Source organism: Ylistrum balloti, unplaced genomic scaffold (assembly GCF_031769215.1).
Source record: "Ylistrum balloti isolate Yb309-2 unplaced genomic scaffold, AGI_CSIRO_Ybal_v1 Utg369818, whole genome shotgun sequence".
In the NCBI taxonomy this organism is placed as follows: domain Eukaryota; kingdom Metazoa; phylum Mollusca; class Bivalvia; order Pectinida; family Pectinidae; genus Ylistrum; species Ylistrum balloti.
In genome coordinates this window covers 92,061-117,843 of record NW_026781987.1, presented here as the reverse complement: position 1 = coordinate 117,843, position 25,783 = coordinate 92,061, and the positions used below count along the sequence as shown (strand labels likewise).

The window sequence follows — 25,783 nt, the reverse complement described above, 5'->3', positions numbered from 1 at the left end:
TTTCATGAGTCTCTTTAAGTCAAGTGGTATTCAATTTAACAATCTAACTCTCTACCCACATGGAAGTCATTGAAGAAAGAAGAAACCCCCAGCTGTTTCGCCCCACCAAACGACGATTCGTCCCCATTTTGGAGTTTCGAACCTACATTCCAGAATAATGTCAATCATTGACACATTTTAAATAACAGATTTGCGTTTTAATCGTACGCATTGTCATCTGTAGCAGTGACCTGACTGTGTTACTTAATTAGATATAATAATGGCAATGAAGTGTTAGCTAAGAACAACAGATACACAATATCTATTGCGGAACTCGTTATAAATGGTTGTGATTTATTCATATACAACCAAACAACTGATGAGGAAATGAGAGGAACGACGTTGTACATACAGTCAGAATCGAAAGCCACAGAGGTAATCATGAAAACAAAATGCAAGGAACAAGTATGGATGAGTATCCAGTTCAGTAAACCCGGTGATAAACGTCTGATTTGATGTACATACTAGAGCCCAAATAGTTGTGAGGGAAATAATGAGAAATTTAATACTTTGTTGTGTGAGACAGGGGAATCAGCTTGCTCACCTTAGCTCATCAGGGGCGCGATTTCAGCTACCGAAATATAAACTGGGATATTTGTGCAACAGTTTATAAACATAAGTCTGAATACCACTTCTTGGAAACTATTAGAGACACCTTAGGCTACACCATGTACGTACCCTAAGCAGAGTAAAGGAAAATCAAGAGCCGGGCTTACTGGATTTAATTTCTACTAATAAGGAAAACGTGGTGGGACCCGGAGGTACAAAGTGCGCTTGAGAAGGGTGACCATGCATGTATCTGCGTCAAGTTCGTGTGTACGACTGAAAAATGTAACCGTAATATTGGTCGGAAACTGAACTACGGTATGGGAGACTGTAATAAAACTCGTGAGGAACTCAATATAGACTGGGACTCGTATTTAAGTCCGAGAATTATTAAACTTACAGAATCAGTTGAACCCACATACCCGTATCTGTAACAAAGAAAAGAATCTACCGTCATCCACGGGATAACAAGTCTTTAAAGATAAGAAGAAAGAAGCACAGATGTTAGCAAAGGTTTATGGAAACTAGAGACGGAGAAAAGCACAGAGAACATACCAAAGCCAGGAGCAAAGTAAAAAAAAAAACTTGTAAGAAATGCAAAGAAGAACATGGAAAAAGTATTGCACAAAATGTAAAATCAAATCCAAAGAAATTATGGAAATATGCAAATTCGAAAACTAAGACTAACTCTGGAATTGCGGAACTGCATGTTATGGGAAATAATTAGGGAAAGTACATTGCAAAGAGTGATCAAGTAAAACAACAAACACTGGTAGATTTCATCACAAATATATTCACCAAGGAGCCAGGAGAGGGGGAAATTCCAAAACTCCCAAACATGGGAATTAAAGGTAGTTTTAAAGACCAGGAAGTAACGGAAGGAGAAATGGAGAATATTATTAAGGACCCTAATCCAAATAAACCACAAGGACCGGATAATTCACACCCAATACTACTTAAGGAAGTAAAAGATCTCATTATTAGGCCCCTAAACTTCATCTTTAATCAGTCTTTAGAAGGAGGGGGGATAACAAAAGTTTGGAAAGAAGCCAGGATCACAGCTATTTACAAAACGGAGACAAGAGGCAAGCTGGACACTACAGACCGGTTAGTTTGACCAGTGTAATATGTAACTCGAGTGATGGGGCATTTATCAAACAACAACTCGTTAAGGCAAAGACAGTTTGGTTTTGTCAAAGGAAGATCAACTGTTACAAGGTCATTGATCAGTGGACAGAAATACTGGATAGAGGTGGTAGTGTGGACGTTATGTACATTGACTTCCACAAAGCGTTTAACACTGTTCCCTATCGGAGGCTTATAGGAACATTGGATACATATGGAATATCATTGAAGGTAGGGAATAGATAAATGGGTCCCTGACAGACAGGCAACAGCAAGTGTCAGTAAACGGTCAAACATCGGGATGGCGGCAAGTCACTATCGGTATACCACAGGGTAGTGTCCTTGGTCCTACTCTCTTTCTGTATTAACGACTCACCGGATGCAGTAGAATCTGTTACATGGCGCTCTGCTGATGATACCAGATTGTATACTAACATTCGGGTTGGGAAGAATCTGCAGGTGGATCCGGATAACTTACAACAATGGTCAGATGAATGGCTACTCAGGTTCCACTCTGATAAATGTCATGTAATGGGAGTTGGGAGGGATACAAACTAGGCCAAGCTACATATGCGTAAAGAATATTTTGAACTATTAGAAGATATACATTTTGAATCTGGTACAAGATGTGAAGTTAATTGAGAATGTACAGAGAAGAGCGACAAATTACTATATGGAATATGACATATGAGGAGCGTATGAGACATCTGAAATAGCCACCATTAAAATACCGCAGAGATAGAGGAGACATGATCGAGGTTTTCAATGTGCTAAGTGGCCTGTACGACAAGGATGGACCAAAAGATCTAGCGAGAGGGAATACACTTTCATTGGAGACGTCAAGATCCACCCTCGACATCAGGAAATACTCGTTAACACAGACACTTGTTAACGACCGGAACTTTGGATATCGTCCAATCTCCAACGTTACATTCCATTAAGACCCGACTGAACAAGTTCTGGAAATCAGAAGACATGATGTTCAGTGTACTTTTTGACAACGCAGGCATCACATCATCCAGAAGTGACTACATACATCTGATAAAAGACATGAGTTGGACCTGAGTATAGAGGTCTAATGGCCAGCATTCAGAATCTACAAGGAAGACTAAGTAAGCAAGTGAGTGAGTGAGTTTAGAATCGGTAAGAAATAAAATTACCTCCAATATGAAACGTCTGGGAGCGAATGTAGGTGGAACGAAACGAGTATGTAACCATTGTTTGATCTCCTGGTATATTGTATATAGTGGACGATCAATATTTTATCTAAGAGAGAGAGAGAGAGAGAGAGAGAGAGAGAGAGAGAGAGAGAGAGAGTAGTAGTAGTAGAATGAAGAAACCGTATACTTTACACATCAATACCTGGGTTTTCGGCTGCCTGATTTGACGGAGGTGTCAACCTTTTTGATTTTTAGTCATATAGAATAACAATTCATTAATTTCTATTTCGTTCAGGGTTAACTGTGTAGTTTTACTGGTACCGAATGGTTTGTGTTCATCTGCATCGGACTCAAAATATGCGATGACAATAAATTAATACCACCATATTGTTACAAACAATTTGATTGTTAATATATATCTTGAAATGTACCACAGGATTACTTAAGTTGTTTTTAAAGGAATTGGCTCGTTTTCGTGTAATTTATCTCAACATGAACAGAATAATCACATAATTACGTACACAATCTTGCCTAATTTTACAAGATATTTTCCTATGGAATATGTCATTACACATATCAGTTTTCGGGAAAGGCGCCACTTCGTTGTCGGAAACAAACCACTTTTCCGGTTTGAATACTTGCCTTTATCTATATGCAAATGTGTAACCACGAACTTGGACATATCCGAATTCGTGGTACGACGGTCGTTCGCGGCGGTGTACTTCCTTTACCGTGATTCTGTTGTGTATTTTTCTTAGTTGATTTATTAAACCTTAACGACAGTGCTGTAATTATTTGATGAAAATTGTCAAAAAATGTCTCCAAAACACAGAATGAAATATATTGAGATCCAGTACGTATAGCCATTCGGTTGTTTACACGCCGCCATCTCGAAATGTCCCCCTCCAGACCAATTAACACGACAGTGTTATTAACTGCCATAAGGCATTTGATGATAAATTGTTTTCTTTATCAAAAGTGAATGGTCTAGCTATGGTATTCCGAAAAATTCCGATTTCCATTTTTGCCTCGGAGAGTACGTATTCAAATTACATTTCGTCGTAAGCATTTTGTAAGCTGCTTCCCTTCCATTAAATGATAAATATCGCCAGATTCCTTGCCTGTTGAGTATATGTATATGAAAGTGTTCAAACTGGCGACTGAAGGATCAACTTCAGCCCGCAATTTTTTGTGACGTCCAGATATATTCGCCGGTTCGGTACGTGAGCTATTTAACAAGTGCTCACGAGCGTGTAGAGTAATATCTGTAGTGTCTCAACAGAAACACATGTGCGAAGTAGTAAGAAGTTTCACAGATTTTTTGTGACAACAGTGACTATCATACATACCTGAGGAAGAAATTCTACTTTGAAATGATTCTGCCGGAGGCCACTGAAGGCCAGACGACAGAACTTCTGGGGAAGATAACTGGTAAACAAATATCTCTTCGATACCGGCTTCTAGTTTCCCTCTCGTTGTTTTACAATATTCCGACATTCTAACAATTATAACCGTGGACGTCTTGTTTCTGACAAATTAGACACGTTAATTGAATGATGCTTAAACATCGAATGTTATGAAATAAGATCAAACGCGAATAGTTAAATGAAATCGATAACATCTCTCAAAATAATGATAAATATAAATGAATTAAAACGATAAAATATTTTAAATGGTGCGAATTAGAATTAACCCAGAAGTGTTTTTTCTTCCTAGTATCACCCAGTCATAAGAGAACTATCAAACCATTGTCCTGAAATATGTATTTATTTAGAAACAGTTTTGATAAACGCATATCAAGATTTGTGTCACAGGCCCAGATTTAACTGGAACAAGGATGTTACTGCCCAGGATGTTGAGCCTCATCAATCAGTCAATATATCAATCAATTTGAGGATATCAGCGTTATCACTTATTTAATTTGCTCCATATCAGACTACTAACATGTCAATTCTTATTTCATTTGAGATGTAGCATTATATTTGTGTCACAGTAATGGATTTTTTGAGAGTATTTCTGTATTCGTATACCTAGTATTCAAAATGTAACTAAACTGTTTGTGTAAGATTTCATTTTACGTGTTAAGAATGTATGGCATATGTAGTTTGAGAGCATTTGTGTATTTTAGAAGTGTTGTGAGTATTTGGGTTGTAAGTGTTGAGAAAATGATATACTAATTAATATGAACCAATAATTGGAGTTTGTGACAGTATTATGTATGATACAGTTTGAAATAATCACTGGTCGCGGTGCAGACAACAGTTAACTGATGCATCTCTTTATACACCATTGTTTGTACTGCTTTAAAGGGAAAAGTCTTATCAGGTGGCTACCTCAAAATTGCACATTAGCACAGAACAATCCTGCAGCACATTTCAAATTTCAGTAGGGTTATCTGTTATCCCCTAATTGAAGGCCTAGTGTCATGGTTAATGAGCTTTGTAGAGTCCCTTAACAAAAAAGATATTTCAATGAAATTATCAGTGTAAATTGACTTTCAGCTAAAATTTCTTTGATCAGAATCATTGGCATGTTTATCTATTGACTGTAACCATGAGCAATATCTCTACATTATTTATGTATTTTGTTTTCTAGCTCCAACAGTCTTCCAGATAGAACCAGTTGGTCGATGGTATGAGGCACTCTGTGCAAGGCGACGTCACAAACACTCTCTGTCTCATCACTCCCTAGAGAGCTCAAGCTCCGACGAGAGTGATGATGATGAGGGCATGGATGATGATGGAGATGATGCTCTTCTGTTGGGCTTAGACCCAAGGGAGTGGAAGGTTAATTGACTGTCTAATTGTTTTTTGATTTTCTTAAAATGTGGTCAACTTATAGTTTTAATTTATTTACGATGTAAGTGTAGTTATCAAGGAAAAATTATCTCTCATGATCATAGTCTAAAGTTCATTACAACATTGGATTGTTATCACATACAAATGTTAATATTAGACTTCTGTTATCATAATGCATACTTTACTATGACCTTGCTATTTTGTATTGTGTAAGACATTTTTCAGAAAAGAAATGATTTCATCATAATGTATTAAAACAATCAGATGTATTATATTTGATTTTAATCGTTCTTTTCATCTTTCAGAGTCAAGACCATTATGCAGTTTTAGGTTTGAAAAAGTTAAGATACAAAGCTACAGAAAACCAGATTAAAAAAGCATGTAAGTATATTGGTAGTTAGTGATCACTAGAAGATCATTCACATTTTTGATATTTTGTAAAAATATTTGATATAATTCTCTATAAAAAAGTATTTTAGCTTAAAAAAAACCCATTCAACATTTCAGATTAATCAATCATTACAGTTATTGTAATTTAATATTTGTCACAATTGTTATGGTTTCCTTTTGATTTATACATATTAAGTAAATTAAATATTGAAAAGTTAGATTTATAATTTAGTCAATGAAGTTTAATTTGGTGTACAGGATATTCATATCAGTTACTATTACATGGAATATGGTTTTTCCCAAAATTGACTTGCTCCTTACAATCGTATTCAGGAAAAAGTTCCTTTTTATCAAAATGACCAGCAGTGATGGTAATATATTTGATAATCTCTCTTATTGATTAATAGATAAAATTGTAGCTGAAAAAAGTATCTAAATATGGTCATGTTGTGTTGTAGATAAAAACAAAGTGTTAAAACATCACCCAGACAAACGACGTGCACGGGGAGTAGTGGTGAAAGGTGAAGGCGATGACGACTACTTTACATGTATAACACGAGGTATGAGGTTCACCATCTAGAACTGTGTAATCTAGGAACTTATAAAAAAACAATGTAAAATAAATCTGTATATTAAGTCATAAATTGTATATCAATAAAAAGTTGATAAACAAATGTATGATAACTAAGTTGACGTTCATTTCTTAATGAACTTGTTATAAACTAGGGTGGATAATAGGAATTCATGATGGATGAGTAAAATGACTGATAACCAGAAGAGAAGTGTATTTATTAATCTGAGAAATAATGAAAATATTTACATACATGTGGTTAATAACATTTTCTGTCATTCATTAATGATATTTGATCTTTTCTTTGGAATCAGTCAGAGCAAGAAGATTATATTGTTGATCTGAAAAATTCCATGATTTACAAAGTAATAAGTAATAAGCAATATATATCCTTGTTCCCAAATGGTGATTGAAATAAGAAATAAAAAATATGAAATAACCATTTGTTTAAATCTGTATCAGCCTATGAAGTATTAGGCTCTCGGACGAAGAGACGATCCTATGACAGTGTAGATCCAGAATTTGATGATAGTATACCCAGCAATAATCAACAGACAAAAGACTCCTTCTTTACTTCATTTGGACCAGTTTTTGAAAGAAATGCAAGGTTTGTATATAGGTTGAAAAAACAGTTTTATTTTAATTTGTAATTATGAGTGTTACAGTGGCTACCTTCATGAAAGGTACAACACTCTAGACTGTTTTGTTCACAACCTAAGTTAGCTGGTTGCTATTAAAACCAGACATATCCAGTATACAAGACTGATATCCAGTGTCAAGATCAGCTGATGTTGTATTTCAGGACACAATGTTATAATAAATTGTATGAAGATATATGGATCTAGGGCAAGTTGTTATTTTTCCTAAACATTTAAGAAATTGAGATTGCTCTTGGAAATGAAAGAAAAAAATGTCGCTGCAGGGTTAATATTTTTGATATACCAGCTGTACTGAGCTACTTTGAAAAAAGAGCCAACTTTGACTGTACATTACCTGCCTCAGATAAGGAATCATTACAAATTATAAGAATTTCCTTAAGAATTTCTCTGTATTTGCTGAGATGGTTTTTGGTTGAAAATCTGTGAAATTCTTGCTGTTCAGTGATTGATAAACAGTTAAAACTGATCCTGTATGAGTTAGGATGATTTAAAGTCAGAAGGTAATTGTATGATGACAGATTAGTGATAAAACAGCAAGAGATTATACATTTTCTGGTAGCAGTCCTGGATACTTAGAAAGTCAAATGGAAAGGAAAATATAGTAAAATTAGGAATGTGACCGGTATCTACTTAGGTTGGAGCTCTTTTTATATATTGACTTGATTTTATTGCTGTTACAGATGGAATAATAGTAAAAAGAAGAAAGTTCCAATGTTAGGAGATGATAATGATTCAATAGACACTGTCAACCATTTCTATTCCTTTTGGTAAGTCTATCTGGTACAACAGATTACTGGAATTTTTTTCACTCTCAACAACCAAATTATTACCAGGCATCAGCTCATTACTTTATAAGTACTATGGTCTGCTATATGAACATATGTTAACTTTGGTACATGTGACTGCTTTTATAAGGTAGTATGATTGATATAATCTAATTGTAGACAGAACACTCCTGTCTCTACAAATACAGGATTTTATATGAGTGTCTTACAACATTTATGTCATGACCATATGACAGGAAATGAAAAGCAAGTTATATGATGAATGTTTTTTTTATGAAATCTCGTCTGTTTTTGAATAGATTATGAAATATTAAATAAATGTGAACAGCTTTGGTGTGAAATGTCTGAAATGTCCTTATCTGTTGCTCATGTAAGGTAATCAAATATGGAATGGATATCAAGGGGTCAAGGTCTTTTGTGACCAAACATTTCATTTCTCTACCGTAGAAAATGATTTACCATTGAAACACTGTATCATATAGAAGGAAGACCTAGACTGTGTGCAGAATCTGTATGTGATTTACAGATAAGCTATTTACCTTTAAATCATAATATTAAAAGTGATTTTATTATTGAAGGTATGATTTTGATTCCTGGCGAGAATATTCATATCTAGATGAAGAGGAAAAAGAAAAGGGAGAGAAGTAAGTTTTCTGATGTTTTCAAATGTGGTATTATGACAATGTTGAAAAACTATTTATGTTTCCTGAAACTTATTTTTTAATTTATTATTCTGATTCAGAAATTTATTTTTGCTGGAAGTTTGAATATGAAAACATGTTGGTCTGTGATGTGTGTAAAACTTTACTTTACAGTCGTGAAGAAAGACGATGGATAGAAAAACAAAATAAAGCAGCAAGACTAAAGAAAAAAAAGGAAGAGAGTGCACGAATACGCCTTTTAGTAGGTCTGTTGACTAGATCATATTTTAGTCTGACTTAATAAAATATTTCTATAAATTTCTCTAAGTTCTTTTGACTGAATTATTTCTTTGTTTAAAGATTGAGAAAATTAATAATTTGCGCATATTTTTATAGGAACTTGGCCGCTATGGGCAGGTAATTTTGTTTGATCTTGAATTTAATGTATGCGATCTCACTGTTCACAATAAGATACAGTGGGGCTGAGAGCATGGATAAACAGTATCTACCTAATGTCTTTCATTGTTAGAGCTTCCTAGAAACACACACTCTGTATTCATAGGGACGTTAATTTAACATTAAAAAGTTAACATTTTACTGTTGTTATTCACTGGATATCAGCGTTTGATATTTTCAACAGTGCATAATGAACATTAGAAAATAAAACCAAATTATGGTTTCAGATAATGCCTATGCCTGTGATCCAAGAATACAAAAATTTAGAGATGAAGAAAAAGAGAAAAAATTAGCACAGAAACGTGCTAAACAGGAGGCTGCTCGACAGAGAGCAGAAGAGGAAGAAAGGGTGAACATTTCTTTTGTAGTTATAATTAATCTCAAGCACCAGAACTAATTTAAACATTTAATGTGATTTATAAAGTATAACGACCAGTCTGTGTCTTAAGTATCAGTTTGGATTCAAATTATTTTTGATGTGTAATGTCTAATCACCCTTTTTGATAAATATTTGATAAAGTAACAGTATCATTTTGGATATTTATTGTGAATTAGAACATGTACTGACTATCATTTCTATAATAGAAAAAGCAGGAAGCACTGGAGGAAGAAAGGAAAAAAAGGGAAAAAGAAGAGGAAGAGGCAAAAGCCCAGGTAAGATGTAAAAACAAAAGCATTTTGTAGGTACAGTGAGATAACTAAGTCATGTTGGACACAGAGTGTTAACACCAAGTCTTATTGTCACATAGACCTAGGTACAGTGAGATAACTAAGTCATGTTGGACACAGAGTGTTAACACCAAGTCTTATTGTCACATAGACCTAGGTACAGTGAGATAACTAAGTCATGTTGGACACAGAGTGTTAACACCAAGTGTTATTGTCACATAGACCTAGGTACAGTGAGATAACTAAGTCATGTTGGACACAGAGTGTTAACACCAAGTCTTATTGTCACATAGACCTAGGTACAGTGAGATAACCAGGTCATGTTGGACACAGAGTGTTAACACCAAGTCTTATTGTCACATAGACCTAGGTACAGTGAGATAACTAAGTCATGTTGGACACAGAGTGTTAACACCAAGTCTTATTGTCACATAGACCTAGGTACAGTGAGATAACCAGGTCATGTTGGACACAGAGTGTTAACACCAAGTGTTATTGTCACATAAACCTAGGTACAGTGAGATAACTAAGTCATGTTGGACACAGAGTGTAAACACCAAGTCTTATTGTCACATAGACCTAGGTACAGTGAGATAACCAGGTCATGTTGGACACAGAGTGTTAACACCAAGTGTTATTGTCACATAGACCTAGGTACAGTGAGATAACTAAGTCATGTTGGACACAGAGTGTAAACACCAAGTCTTATTGTCACATAGACCTAGGTACAGTGTGATAACTAAGTCATGTTGGACACAGAGTGTAAATACCAAGTGTTATTGTCACATAGACCTAGGTACAGTGAGATAACTAAGTCATGTTGGACACAGAGTGTAAATACCAAGTGTTATTGTCACATAGACCTAGGTACAGTGTGATAACTAAGTCATGTTGGACACAGAGTGTAAATACCAAGTGTTATTGTCACATAGACCTAGGTACAGTGTGATAACTAAGTCATGTTGGACACAGAGTGTTAACACCAAGTCTTATTGTCACAGAGACCTGTGTAGATTGTGATAACCAAGTCATGTTGGACACAGAGTGTTAACACCAAGTCTTATCATCACATAGACCTAGGTACAGTGAGATAACTAAGTCATGTTGGACACAGAGTGTAAATACCAAGTGTTATTGTCACATAGACCTAGGTACAGTGAGATAACTAAGTCATGTTGGACACAGAGTGTTAACACCAAGTCTTATTCTCACATAGACCTAGGTACAGTGAGATAACTAAGTCATGTTGGACACAGAGTGTTAACACCAAGTCTTATTGTCACATAGACCTAGGTACAGTGAGGTAACTAAGTCATGTTGGACACAGAGTGTTAACACCAAGTCTTATTGTCACATAGACCTAGGTACAGTGAGATAACTAAGTCATGTTGGACACAGTGTTAACACCAAGTCTTATTGTCACATAGACCTAGGTACAGTGAGATAACTAAGTCATGTTGGACACAGAGTGTAAATACCAAGTCTTATTGTCACATAGACCTAGGTACAGTGTGATAACTAAGTCATGTTGGACACAGAGTGTTAACAAGTCTTATCATCACATAGACCTAGGTACAGTGAGATAACCAAGTCATGTTGGACACAGAGTGTTAACACCAAGTCTTATTGTCACAGAGACCTGTGTAGATTGTGATAACCAAGTCATGTTGGACACAGAGTGTTAACACCAAGTCTTATCATCACATAGACCTAGGTACAGTGAGATAACCAAGTCATGTTGGACACAGAATGTAAACAAGTCTTATTGTCACATAGACCTAGGTACAGTGAGATAACCAAGTCACGTTGGACACAGAATGTAAACAAGTCTTATTGTCACATAGACCTAGGTACAGTGAGATAACCAAGTCATGTTGGACACTGAGTGTAAATACTGTGTCTTATTGTCACATAGACCTAGGTACAGTGAGATAACCAAGTCATGTTGGACACAGAGTGTTAACATTAAGTCTTATCATCACATAGACCTAGGTACAGTGAGATAACCAAGTCATGTTGGACACAGAGTGTAAACAACAAGTCTTATTGTCACATAGACCCGTGTAGATTGTGATAACCAAGTCATGTTGGACACAGAGTGTAAACAAGTCTTATTGTCACATAGACCTAGGTACAGTGAGATAACCAAGTCATGTTGGACACAGAGTGTAAACAAGTCTTATTGTCACATAGACCTAGGTACAGTGAGATAACCAAGTCACGTTGGACACAGAATGTAAACAAGTCTTATTGTCACATAGACCTAGGTACAGTGAGATAACCAAGTCATGTTGGACACAGAGTGTAAACAAGTCTTATTGTCACATAGACCTAGGTACAGTGAGATAACCAAGTCATGTTGGACACAGAGTGTAAACAAGTCTTATTGTCACATAGACCTAGGTACAGTGAGATAACCAAGTCATGTTGGACACAGAGTGTAAACAAGTCTTATTGTCACATAGACCTAGGTACAGTGAGATAACCAAGTCATGTTGGACACAGAGTGTAAACAAGTCTTATTGTCACATAGACCTAGGTACAGTGAGATAACCAAGTCATGTTGGACACAGAGTGTAAACAAGTCTTATTGTCACAGAGACCTGTGTAGATTGTGATAACCAAGTCATGTTGGACACAGAGTGTAAACAAGTCTTATTGTCACATAGACCTAGGTAGACTAATATGACAATTTTGTTCTTAGGCTGCAGCAGCGAAAAAAGAAAAGGAGGCACAGAAAAAAATCTTGAAAAAGGAAAGGAAAGCCTTGCGTACCTCTGTAAAAGTAAGTATTGTATGAGTTTGATGCCTGAAAAGTCTCTCTGTATCAAACTTGTATAATTTCTCTGTCTCTGATATGATTTTTGATAAGTTATTCATGGTTTTCAAGCCATTGATGTGTGAGAAGAATCTTCTAATCTTGACAGTTAATTAATTCCTTGATTTAGGAATTTCGTGGATACAAAAGTACCCAAGAAATCAACAAAAATGAATATACCCTGAAAACTGATACTTCAATTCTGTATATCAACTTTAAAGTTTTAGGATTAAAAATGGCTATCATTACCATGGAAACCATTATATCTGGAGTTATATTTAGTCCGGTACTTTGGTACTTTAATGGAAGAAATACCTATATAGTGCACTTTATGTAAAAATGACTGACGTTTATTTTTGTTTTTATTGAAATTAAAGTTTTATTTTTGTACTGTTTACTTAAACTTTTCTGTTGGTCTTTCAGGACATGGATGTACTGTTTACTTAAACTTTTCTGTTGGTCTTTTAGGACATGGATGTACTGTTGACTTAAACTTTTCTGTTGGTCTTTCAGGACATGGATGTACTGTTTACTTAAACTTTTGTTTACTTAAACTTTTCTGTTGGTCTTTCAGGACATGGATGTACTGTTTACTTAAACTTTTCTGTTAGTCTTTCAGGACATGGATGTACTGTTTACTTAAACTTTTCTGTTGGTGTTTCAGGACATGGATGTACTGTTTACTTAAACTTTTCTGTTGGTCTTTCAGGACATGGATGTACTGTTTACTTAAACTTTTCTGTTGGTTTTTCAGGACATGGATGTTCTATTTACTTAAACTTTTTTGTTGGTTTTTCAGGACATGGACTATTTTGCTACATCAGAACAGGAAAGAGTATCCAACATGGCCGATGTTGATCGACTAGCAGATCTCTTGTCTTTGACCAAGTATGAATTTACAATCTATAATGATGTCTTATGTACGGAAAATCTACCGCAACGGGATGAAAGTCTTTCGCTTAGTCTGATATTATCAAAGGTTCTACACTATACATCTAGCTTGAATTGAAAAAATATGAACAAAAATCAAAACAAAAGTAGGAGCAGTCACCATGTTTAAAATTTTTATTTGTCACTTTCTAAGAAATTTGAATATTATTCTAAAAACAGAAATGATATAATGGATTTAGTCTGGAGTGTTAGCATGCTAATTTAGTGTAAAGTTTGATCAAGATCTGAAATTTAGGTCACAGTTATGAAATGCATTTGAATCATGGATGAACAACACAGGCACAATGGACCAGATGTTTTGTAAAAGTAAGGCTTTTATGCTGTTATTTGTCAACATCCAAACTATAGCATCATAAAGTCAATTGATTATGATCTTTTACTCTCAAAATGTCCCCTTCCGTACCCTGAATTTCTGGAAATGTTAAGTTGTTCATATCCCTCTATATCATACGGTAGGAGGCTGAGGCATAGTTTTACCTGTGTCTGTCCGTCCCATCCTTACATCCCATTTATATTCACCCTGAGTAACATATCTACACCTGATCAGATTTGGGTTTGCATGGGAGCATAAGTATTCATGTCTTACTGAAATTATCCTGTATTTGATTATTCATTTTCCAAATGAATGCAAATTTTACTATGATGTAGTCTATAATTAAGTTCAATAAGTTTTTCGTAATTCCTACAGTCAGGCTGTGGAGAAACCTGTGTTTATATACACCTTAATTCCTACAGTCAGGCTGTGGAGAAACCTGTGTTTATATACACCTTGATTCCTACAGTCAGACTGTGGAGTAACCTGTGTTTATATACACCTTAATTCCTAGTCAGACTGTGGAGTAACCTGTGTTTATATACACCTTAATTCCTACAGTCAGGCTGTGGAGTAACCTGTGTTTATATACACCTTAATTCCTACAGTCAGGCTGTGGAGTAACCTGTGTTTATATACACCTTAATTCCTACAGTCAGGCTGTGGAGTAACCTGTGTTTATATACACCTTAATTCCTACAGTCAGGCTGTGGAGTAACCTGTGTTTATATACACCTTAATTCCTACAGTCAGGCTGTGGAGTAACCTGTGTTTATATACACCTTAATTCCTACAGTCAGGCTGTGGAGTAACCTGTGTTTATATACATCACATTATACATATCAACAGGTTACAAGGTCTTAATGAAGATTTGAGTTCTGGGGACAAGGACAAGGCCAAGACAGCATGTTTATATACACCTTAATTCCTACAGTCAGGTGGTAAATAACCTGTGTGTATATACACTATATCTACCATTAGGTGTATATCTACCAGTAGGTCATATACACCATTAGGTCAGTATATCTACCAGTAGGTCAGTATATCTACCATTAGGTCAGTATATCGGCCAGTAGGTCAGTATATCTGCCAGTAGGCCAGTATATGTACCAGTAGGTCAGTAGATTAGCCAGCAGGCCAGTATATCTACCATTAGGTCAGTATATCTGCCAGTAGGTCAGTATATCTACCAGTAGGTCACTATATCTACCATTAGGTCAGTATATCTGCCAGTAGGCCAGTATATCTACCAGTAGGTCACTATATCTACCATTAGGTCAGTATATCTACCAGTAGGCCAGTATATCTACCATTAGGTCAGTATATCTACCAGTAGGTCACTATATCTACCAGTAGGTCAGTATATTTACCATTAGGTCAGTATATCGGCCAGTAGGTCAGTATATCTGCCAGTAGGCCAGTATATCTACCAGTAGGCCAGTATATCTGCCAGTAGGCCAGTATATCTACCAGTAGGCAGTATATATACCATTAGGTCAGTATATCTGCCAGTAGGTCAGTATATCTACCAGTAGGTCACTATATCTACCATTAGGTCAGTATATCTACCAGTAGGCCAGTATATCTACCATTAGGTCAGTATATCTACCAGTAGGTCACTATATCTACCAGTAGGTCAGTATATTTACCATTAGGTCAGTATATCGGCCAGTAGGTCAGTATATCTGCCAGTAGGCCAGTATATCTACCAGTAGGCCAGTATATCTACCAGTAGGCCAGTATATCTACCAGTAGGCAGTATATATACCATTAGGTCAGTATAATCTGCCAGTAGGTCAGTATATCTACCATTAGGTCAGTAGATTAGCCAGTAGGCCAGTATATCTGCTAGTAGGTCAGTAGATTAGCCAGCAGGCCAGTATATCTACCATTAGGTCAGTAGATTAGCCAGCAGGCCAGTATATCTACCATTAGGTCAGTATATCTACCAGTAGGTCAGTATATCTACCATTAGGTCAGTATATCTACCAGTAGGTCAGTATATCTACCATTAGGTCAGTATATCTGCCAGTAGGCCAGTATATGTACCATTAGGTCAGTATATCGGCCAGTAGGTCAGTATATTGGTCAGTATATCTGTCAGTAGGTCAGTATATCTACCAGTAGGCCAGTAGATTAGCCAGTAGGCCAGTAAATCTGCCAGTAGGTCAGTAGATTAGCCAGTAGGCCAGTATATCTGCCAGTAGGTCAGTAGATTAGCCAGTAGGCCACTATATCTGCCAGTAGGCCAGTATATCTACCAGTAGGCCAGTATATCTACCATTAGGTCAGTATATCTGCCAGTAGGCCAGTATATCTACCAGTAGGTCAGTAGATTAGCCAGTAGGCCAGTATATCTGCCAGTAGGTCAGTAGATTAGCCAGTAGGTCACTATATCTGCCAGTGTATATTTGCCAGTGGGTCAGTTTATCTACAAGTAGGTCAGTATCTATACTGTTTCAAGTTACAGATATCTTACAACTGTTCCAACCGACTAATATTTTACAACCATACCAAGTTACTTATATCTTAAAACCATGTCATGTGATTGGTATCTTAAAACCATATATAACAAAGTTATCAATTCATAATAGTGTGAAGTTTGTGAATATGAAAATTCTTTAAAAAATTGTCGTTCATTTGTCCGTTGAATTATCATCAATGATAAATAAGTCATTGAACGAATGATTCTGATGTGTTTTACGATTATAAACAGTAAATGGTTCCTGATACAGGTAGATGAACTTAACAAGAAGTTGGAGGAGGAGAAGAGAGCACAGTTGGAGGCTGTTCATCGCCAGGCATCTGGTGAAAACTCCCATAGCCGAGTAAAGGAATGGAAGGAAGAGGAAGTCCAGTTCCTCATCAAAGCAGTCAATCTATTCCCAGCAGGAACCAAAGACAGGTGGATCAGTCAGCAGAATCACCTGAGAAATAAAAACTCAGACATTGATGGTTGTGGCTTGAAAATAAAATAACATTATTGTGTTTATAATTATTTTCAGACATGAAAGTAAAGCTGAATTGACGATATTAGATACGTCAGTCTTCTTCCATAAAAAACTATAACCTAAACACAGTGGTTTGTACAGTTGACGAGATTCATGTCCTTGGACTGATGATTCTGTCGGTTATTATGTCTATCCATTTGGAACATATAGAAAATATTTTGGTTATAATGATGTTGCCCACATTCTTAGAATTATGACCAAAAGCACAGTTTACATGGTTTTCAGATATAGTGTTATTGCCCTTTTTTATTTGTAGTACTGAATGATCGAGGTTCCATGGATTACTTGCTGTACTTTGCCTTGTTTAAAATGCATTATTTAAGATTTTTTTGTTATGAAATGAACAAAGATTATGTTTGGACAGTTGGATAATTGAGAACAAAATTTGATTGACTTGAATTACTCTTAGTTTTTCTGTTCAAATTAAATATTCATGGGTAATCACTGGAAAAGAATATTCAAGGATATCTGTTAAATCAGACTTAATTTCTAATCTTTGGTGAATACATCTATATTTCTTTTGCAGGTGGGAAGTCATTGCAAGTTTTATTAAACAACATGTGACAGCAAGTAATAAAAATGCAAGAGATGTGTTGGGAAAAGCTAAAGATCTACAGAAAAATGGTAAGGTCATCGTTAATTATCAGTACTATTATCGTTCATACTGTTGGTGTTGACAGAGTGATTCATTCTATTTTATGTTTCATTCCCTACATCATGACTGAAGATGTTTTTTATACTGTAAACAGAAAATGTAAGAGATATTGAAGATTTGCAGTAAAGTGATTGGAGTGGAAAGTTTTTACTTAAAAGTTTCAGCTTAAAAAGAAATCCTAACTTGATATAATAATTACGTTTTGAGACAATACGGGTTGTTGTGACATTACGATAAGTTGCCTTCCAGACACCTTTCTCAAACAAGATGCTGACAGGAAAGCCTTTGAAAAGTTTGAGGCGCAGACAGCTAAACCTACAGCTCATACAGCCAAGCCAAAGGAGGGTGTTACAAGTGAAAGATTTGAATGTAAGTGTCATGGTGGTTAACAAAATCCTTTTTTGTTAAAGGGTCAATATTGTAAATGATAACAATATTTGTACAAAATAAAAACTTACAATAAACACATGCTAACGCAAATATTAGAAATTCCGATTCTATGAGAAATATGTATGATCTTTTTCTTGTTATTAAGTTTAACTTTTGAATAGAGTTAAAACTCATTATCTTGAAATTCAAGGGACTGGAAAATATTTTGAGTTATTTGAATTTCGACTCCAACAAAGTGTCCAAATAAGGTTGACAATATCAGTTTTCTGATGTTGATTACAAAGAAGGGGTATGATAGCACAATGCACTAAGGTACAAACAGCGTGATTTAATCTGTTAAATGTAATGTCAGTAAATAAACAGAAACAAATAAATCTCTACTTTCTCCTTTTATAGCTTATTCATCCAAACAACAAAACATGTAATAACAGCATCAAAGAAATACATTTGAATTCATGTCATTCCGTCCCACACACATGTACACTACCCTTAACTGACCAAGCACATATAGATAGTATATTAATATATGTATGTTAAGATTAGTTTTTCTCGGAATTGTGGGGATCAGATTTCATAAAAAAATTTTTTGCTGGTTTGACAGTTTTGTTTTTATCACTCCTGAAGATACACGCAACAAGGCTAAATGTTTTCATATCAGGTAAACACACTGCATATTTAATGTACAGGTATGTCACTGCTACATATTGGGATGCCAACTTTTAATTTGATAATTAAACTGGTTATTAATTGCCAGAGACCACCTGTTGTATGTATTGACAAATTTTGTTAGAAGATGTGTCAATGTTTTGACAACAATTAATTTTTTTACTTTTCCCTTGCTTAAGTGACATTAAAGGGACTGAAAAATCACTTTGACTCAAACAAAATTTCAACTCAATGAAATGCGAGACATCTCAACTAAAATTACAAAGATAGAGAAGGTAAAAGAATTGGGACTTGGAAATTATTTTGACTCAAATGGAATTAAACTTAAACGATTTGGAGATGAGTTTTCAACTGTAATGATATACTCCAACTAAAATTTTGAATGTCAGTCTATTTAATGCTACAATGCATATAGAATGTATGACAATATAAGATGACTGACGTTTTCATTTATTTGTAAAATCAGTGTGAGGAACTGGGATCCTAAAGTGTTTTTGGGGAGATGTACTTATAATGGTTGATAAGGTATCCGGATAAATCATTCTATATTCAATGAGATTTGTAACATTGTAGAAGATGGAGCATCAACATTTGACTTCTGGAATCCAGGTGTTCCAGCTTCCATGTCATTTGACTTCTGGAATCCAGGTGTTCCAGCTTCCATGTCATTTGTATTTGATGGAGCTCTGTTGGATATAGTAGGATATCCATCTTCTATTCCTGCAAGATCCAACTTACAATCAAAGACAATGGTTCTTTCCCAATCCATAAGGAGTTTTATTTATACCATTGAGATTTCTGTATCATTTCCTTGTAACAAGCCCACCTCCCAACTTTGAGTATGGGGTTACGTGGTGGTCCTCTCTAGAATATTTCTGTTTTTTTTTTTTTTCAAATTGTCATTAATGAGCTTCTGAAAATCTATTCATAAAAAAGGGATAACTGCAGCAAAGTAGGTGTGTTGCCTGTGTATATTCAACATCCTTGTGAGCTGTTTGAAATCAGATAAATGGAACTATATAATGATCAACATTGCAGCACAATGTTAACACAATTACTAATGAGTTCTACTGATTGTCAGCTGTAGGAGAACAACAGATTCGTGAGACTGGCACTAACCCTGCTCCCTGGACTGCTGAGGAGCAGAAACTCCTGGAGCAGTCTCTTAAAACGTTCCCTGCCAACACGCCTGAGAGGTGGGAAAAGATAGCCGCAGTGCTCCCTGCACGCAGCAAGAAAGATTGTATGAAGAGATACAAGGTAAGACTAAACAAATGAATCAGACATTTTAGAATCTTCATTCTCATTTTAGTATCTTTCTCATTTTAGAATCTTCATTCTCATTTTAGAATCTTCATTTTCATTTTAGTATCTTCATTCTCATTTTAGTATCTTCATTCTCATTTTAGTATCTTTATTCTCCATTCTCATTTAAGTATCTTCATTCTCATTTTAGTATCATCATTCTCATTTTAGTATCTTCATTCTCATTTTAGTATCTTCATTCTCATTTTAGTATCATCATTCTCATTTTAGTATCTTCATTCTCATTTTAGTATCTTCATTCTCATTTTAGAATCATCATTCTCATTTTAGTATCATCATTCTCATTTTAGTATTATCATTCTCATTTTAGTATCATTCATTCTCATTTTAGTATCATCATTCTCATTTTAGAATCTTCATTCTCATTTTAGTATCTTCATTCTCATTTTAGTATCATCATTCACATTTTAGTATCTTCATTCTCATTTTAGTATCTTCATTCTCATTTTAGAATCTTCATTCTCATTTTAGAATCTTCATTCTCATTTTAGTATTATCATTCTCATTTTAGTATCATCATTCTCATTTCAGTATCATCATTCTCATTTCAGTATCATCATTCTCATTTTAGTATCATCATTCTCATTTTAGTATCTTCATTCTCATTTCAGTATCATCATTCTCATTTTAGTATCATCATTCTCATTTTAGAATCTTCATTCTCATTTTAGTAATCTTCATTCTCATTTTAGTATCATCATTCTCATTTTAGTATCATCATTCTCATTTCAGTATCATCATTCTCATTTTAGTATTATCATTCTCATTTCAGTATCTTAATATTCAGTGTTGTTGAAGATATCTCAGTGATTTAATGAAAAAAAGGTTTGGCAGTGCATTAAAAATAGAACAATAAATTTTCATCTATTGACATGTAAACATATATATCGTAATTTAGTCAGGACTGGTCAGATTGTATGTTGTTTATTTATTGGTTGGCTTGGACCAGGCATGTTATATATAGTTTAACCATTGTCTGGCTAGGACTGGTCATTTTGTGTGTAGTTTAGTCATCGTCTGGCTAGGACTGGGTGTTTTTGGTATGTAGTTTAGTCATCGTCTGGCTAGGACTGGTCGGTTTGTGTGTAGTTTAGTCATCGTCTGGCTAGGACTGGCATTGTCTGACTAGGACTGGTTGGTTTGTGTGTAGTTTAGTCATTGTCTGACTTGGACTGGTCGTTTTGTGTGTAGTTTAGTCATTGTCTGACTAGGACTGGTCGTTTTGTGTGCAGTTTAGTCATTGTCTGGCTAGGACTGGTCGTTTTGTGTGTAGTATAGTCATTGTCTGACTAGGACTGGTCGTTTTGTATGTAGTTTAGTCATCGTCGTCTGGCTAGTTTAGTCATCGTCTGGCTGGTACTGGTCATTTTGTGTGTAGTTTAGTCATCGTCTGGCTAGGACTGGTCGGTTTGTGTGTAGTTTAGTCATCGTCTGGCTAGGACTGGTCGGTTTGTGTGTAGTTTAGTCATCGTCTGACTAGGACTGGTCGGTTTGTGTGTAGTTTAGTCATCGTCTGACTAGGCCTGGGTGTTTTTGGTATGTAGTTTAGTCATTGTCTGGCTAGGACTGGTCATTTTGTGTGTAGTTTAGTCATCGTCTGGCTAGGACAGGGTGTGTTTGGTATGTAGTTTAGTCATCGTCTGGCTAGGACTGGGTGTTTTGTGTGTAGTTTAGTCATCGTCTGGCTAGGACTGGTCGGTTTGTGTGTAGTTTAGTCATCGTCTGGCTAGGACTGGTCGGTTTGTGTGTAGTTTAGTCATCGTCTGGCTAGGACTGGTCGGTTTGTGTGTAGTTTAGTCATTGTCTGGCTATGACTGGTCGTTTTTGGTATGTAGTTTAGTCATCGTCTGGCTAGGACTGGTCTGTTTGTGTGTAGTTTAGTCATTGTCTGACTAGGACTGGTCGGTTTGTGTGTAGTTTAGTCATTGTCTGACTAGGACTGGTCATTTTGTGTGTAGTTTAGTCATTGTCTGACTAGGACTGGTCGTTTTTGGTATGTAGTTTAGTCATCGTCTGGCTGGGACTGGTCGGTTGTGTGTAGTTTAGTCATTGTCTAACTAGGACTGTTCGGTTTGTGTGTAGTTTAGTCATTGTCTGGCTAGGACTGGTTGGTTTGTATGTAGTTTAGTCATCGTCTGGCTAGGACTGTTCGGTTTGTGTGTAGTTTAGTCATTGTCTGGCTAGGACTGGTCATTGTCTGGCTAGGACTGGTCGTTTTGTGTGTAGTTTAGTCATTGTCTGACTAGGACTGGTCGGTTTGTGTGTAGTTTAGTCATTGTCTGGCTAGGACTGGTCATTTTGTGTGTAGTTTAGTCATTGTCTGACTAGGACTGGTCGTTTTTGGTATGTAGTTTAGTCATCGTCTGGCTAGGACTGGTCGGTTTGTGTGTAGTTTAGTCATTGTCTAACTAGGACTGGGTGTTTTTGGTATGTAGTTTAGTCATCGTCTGACTAGGACTGGTCGGTTTGTGTGTAGTTTAGTCATCGTCTGGCTAGGACTGGTCGGTTTGTGTGTAGTTTAGTCATCTTTAGTTTAGTCATCGTCTGGCTAGGACTGGTCGGTTTGTGTGTAGTTTAGTCATCGTCTGGCTAGGACTGGTCGGTTTGTGTGTAGTTTAGTCATCGTCTGGCTAGGACTGGTCATTTTGTGTGTAGTTTAGTCATCGTCTGGCTAGGACTGGTCGGTTTGTGTGTAGTTTAGTCATCGTCTGACTAGGACTGGTCGGTTTGTGTGTAGTTTAGTCATCGTCTGGCTAGGACTGGTCGGTTTGTGTGTAGTTTAGTCATCGTCTGGCTAGGACTGGGTGTTTTTGGTATGTAGTTTAGTCATCGTCTGGCTAGGACTGGGTGTTTTTGGTATGTAGTTAAGTCATCGTCTGGCTAGGACTGGTCATTTGTAGCATGGTATGTGGTTTGGTCAGATAATGGATGTGGTTCTCATAGAACCAAGAATCAGTTTTCCTTGAACTAAAAATATGTATTTAAAAAAGCTTGAAATTGTAACATTATTACCTAACAGAGAATTGATTGATTAGAATTTATATTGCAGGAACTTGTTGAACTGATCAGAGCCAAGAAAGCTGCTACAGAAGCTGCTGCTAAGAAGAAATGATCTTGACTTGATCTAGTTTCTTTTGATCCACCATTCCCTGTTAGCTGAGAAGAGCAGGTGTCGGTGCCATAGAGTATCATAGTACCTTGTCATATCATATCATGGCCTTCTGAAAACATTTGTATCAAATTTCTACAGCTGATGTCAAGTCATTGTTTCATGTGTTGTGTACTATGCATATGTTTCGATGGATGGATGGACACATCAAAAGAATGGATTAATTCTCTCTGTGAGAGAAAGGTTTACAGTTGTAGGCTTAAGGTGAGGAGATAGACTAACTTATCATCTTTTCACAAATGCCATGGTTAAGTTATACTTTACGACAGCAACTTTTCAGGTTCCTGTTTGTTAACAGTACCAAATGAGATCTGTCAGAGATGTAGTACCATAACAACTGTGTATACAAGTGACAGCAGAATACAAGGAATTTATAAAATAAAATTATCATGATTTTAATTTTCATTTCTTATTCATATTAACAGAACATTAATAGACATTGTTTTATCATACTTAGTTTCGTTAACATTTTCACTGTCTATGTTGGGTGATCCTTCAATATTACCAGACTTTACCATATAAGGTCTCCGGTTAATAGAACAACAGTTGTCAACTAGAATTATTGGTCCTGGTGCCATTTTAGACAAATTTCACATGGTATGTTGTGAGTCACAATCATTGGTTGTATGTGTAACATTAACCCATCCCACCCAGTCTTCTCAAAAATGTCCGAGCTAGAATTTGTAACTGAAAGTCACTGTATTTAAACTCATTTCTGAAGTAATTTTGTTTGCTAAACCAAAAATGATTCAGTAACGGTAAATATTTGTGCTGAATTTACACATACATTGTAAAACTCATCAAAATTGCATGGTAGGATGATGCATTATAAAAAAGTAATTGTGATTTATGCAACAGCTATCACATGTTATGTCAATCATGTTTGGATATTTTCTATGCCAAAGTGCTGAGAGTTTTCCAAAATAAAAGTATTGGAAAGACTCCTGTGTTTATTGTTGTTTCTGTTGTATATACACTTTAAAGGTGGTGTGATAATCTGTCTTTTCAGGTATAATGTTGTAAGGAACAAAAAGTAAAACATAAAAACATAGGCATATGATGGCTATCACCCACATAAAAGTGGATGCTAGGCATCATACGATCTGTATTTGGGATGTTGTATCACAGATTTAGTCTTGCCATCCTGTTTAGTCTGTTGTCTCCGCTGTGAGTAAACTTTCTATTCAAATGTCTTGTCTCAATAACTGTTAAGTTGCGTGGGCCCCTTGTCATATTTTGTGACTGTAACTGATGTCTTCAAGGCTTTGGCTTTGATGTGTGTGGTGTATAGAAAATAGTTCCAACTTGTCATTTAAAACATGAGATCTTGTAACATTTTTGCGGTTTTTTTTTTATCTATTTACTTTTTGGAAGAATTACAACATCAGCTACTTCATCAACTAATTTCCAAACACATTTTAATCCTTTCGGCAAAGATATTTGTAAGTTGTTGGGTCGTTCATCATTTGATCTATATTTGTTCTATAAAAGTTTGATCTTTTCTCTTCTTTTAATTCCTCTATATTTGCTTTTGATCATATGAAATTTAAAAAATAGTAATACATGAACTAATCTGCCGACCAAGGTGGTCGCGTGTCAGCCAGTTTTGTTTTTCTAATCATTGCTGAAATTTGAGATAAAAAGGTGGAGCACAAATAAGGACCAAGAGAAATCTACATATGAAATTTGAGAAAGATCTCTCCAGCACTTTCATTGTCAAATCCAAGATGGCCACCTGGCTTTTTTTTCTTTCTTTTTTTTTAATCAGTCTCACAATCAAAACTGGCACAACTTAGGACCCAAGGGAACCTACAAATGAAATTTGAGAGAGAACCCATCCAGTACTTTTTGAGAAAAGCTATTAAAAATTCAAGATGGCTCGGTTTTGTTTTTCTAATCAATCCCAAATGGAGAATCTACTGATGAAACTGGAGAATGATCCTTCAACTATTTATTTAGACAGAGTGATAACAATCTGTCAAAATCCTAGATCTATTGGCCATGTTTTTCACAATACTAAGATGATGGAGTCCTTGATACATCAAAGATATTCAGCTGGATCATTTTTGGCTTCCTTAGGCAACTTGAGTTTTGACATTTAAGATACAGGTATTTATCGAGACATGCTAATTTCTATTCTTTAGTGTACAAGATATTCAAGGTAATTGCCAAATACAATTTTTGATTTTGACATTAGAAGCTTTTTCTATCTGGATTGCTGAACAGACCTAGAAATTTCCTGCTAATAAGATATGTAGGTGCTAGTCTAGCACATCACATTTTTGAAATTTATCTACAATTCAAGATGGCCTCCCCATCAGCCCGATTAAGTTTTTAAATACTACTTTTTCTCCAGAACTAATCGTCATGAAACTCTTGAGTTATTTATGTACCAAATACTACTTGAATCTGATCAGTGTTTGAATAAGGCCACTGGTGACTATTTTCTTGTTTGATGTTGAAAGATTTTTGAAGAGTTTTTCAAAGGATTTGTCACCACTTTCTCCTGACGGATGGAAATTAGATTAAGAGTATGATCAATTTTCAAAGTTCAAGGTCATTAAGTTCACATTTAACATCTTTTCAACAAAATAATGTCTTTTTAGAGTAGCATATGACCTCAGCTTTCCACTGATGTTTGTTTG

General features: G+C 35.7%; 1 protein-coding gene across 1 annotated transcript; it reads left to right on the top strand.

Moving 5' to 3' along the window:
* Positions 1-4,150: 4,150 nt before the first annotated feature.
* Positions 4,151-24,080, top strand: LOC132544980 (dnaJ homolog subfamily C member 2-like). The gene is made up of 19 exons (XM_060208645.1): positions 4,151-4,301; positions 5,466-5,656; positions 5,974-6,049; positions 6,517-6,618; positions 7,092-7,236; positions 7,969-8,055; positions 8,652-8,717; positions 8,889-8,980; positions 9,398-9,519; positions 9,756-9,824; positions 12,544-12,624; positions 13,457-13,545; positions 14,771-14,829; positions 16,348-16,358; positions 16,657-16,826; positions 17,459-17,556; positions 17,837-17,956; positions 19,725-19,903; positions 23,019-24,080. Exons 1-19 carry the CDS (start codon positions 4,244-4,246, stop codon positions 23,079-23,081), a joined length of 1,878 nt encoding a protein of 625 aa, XP_060064628.1. The 5' UTR covers positions 4,151-4,243; the 3' UTR covers positions 23,082-24,080.
* The last annotated feature ends 1,703 nt before the right edge of the window (positions 24,081-25,783 follow it).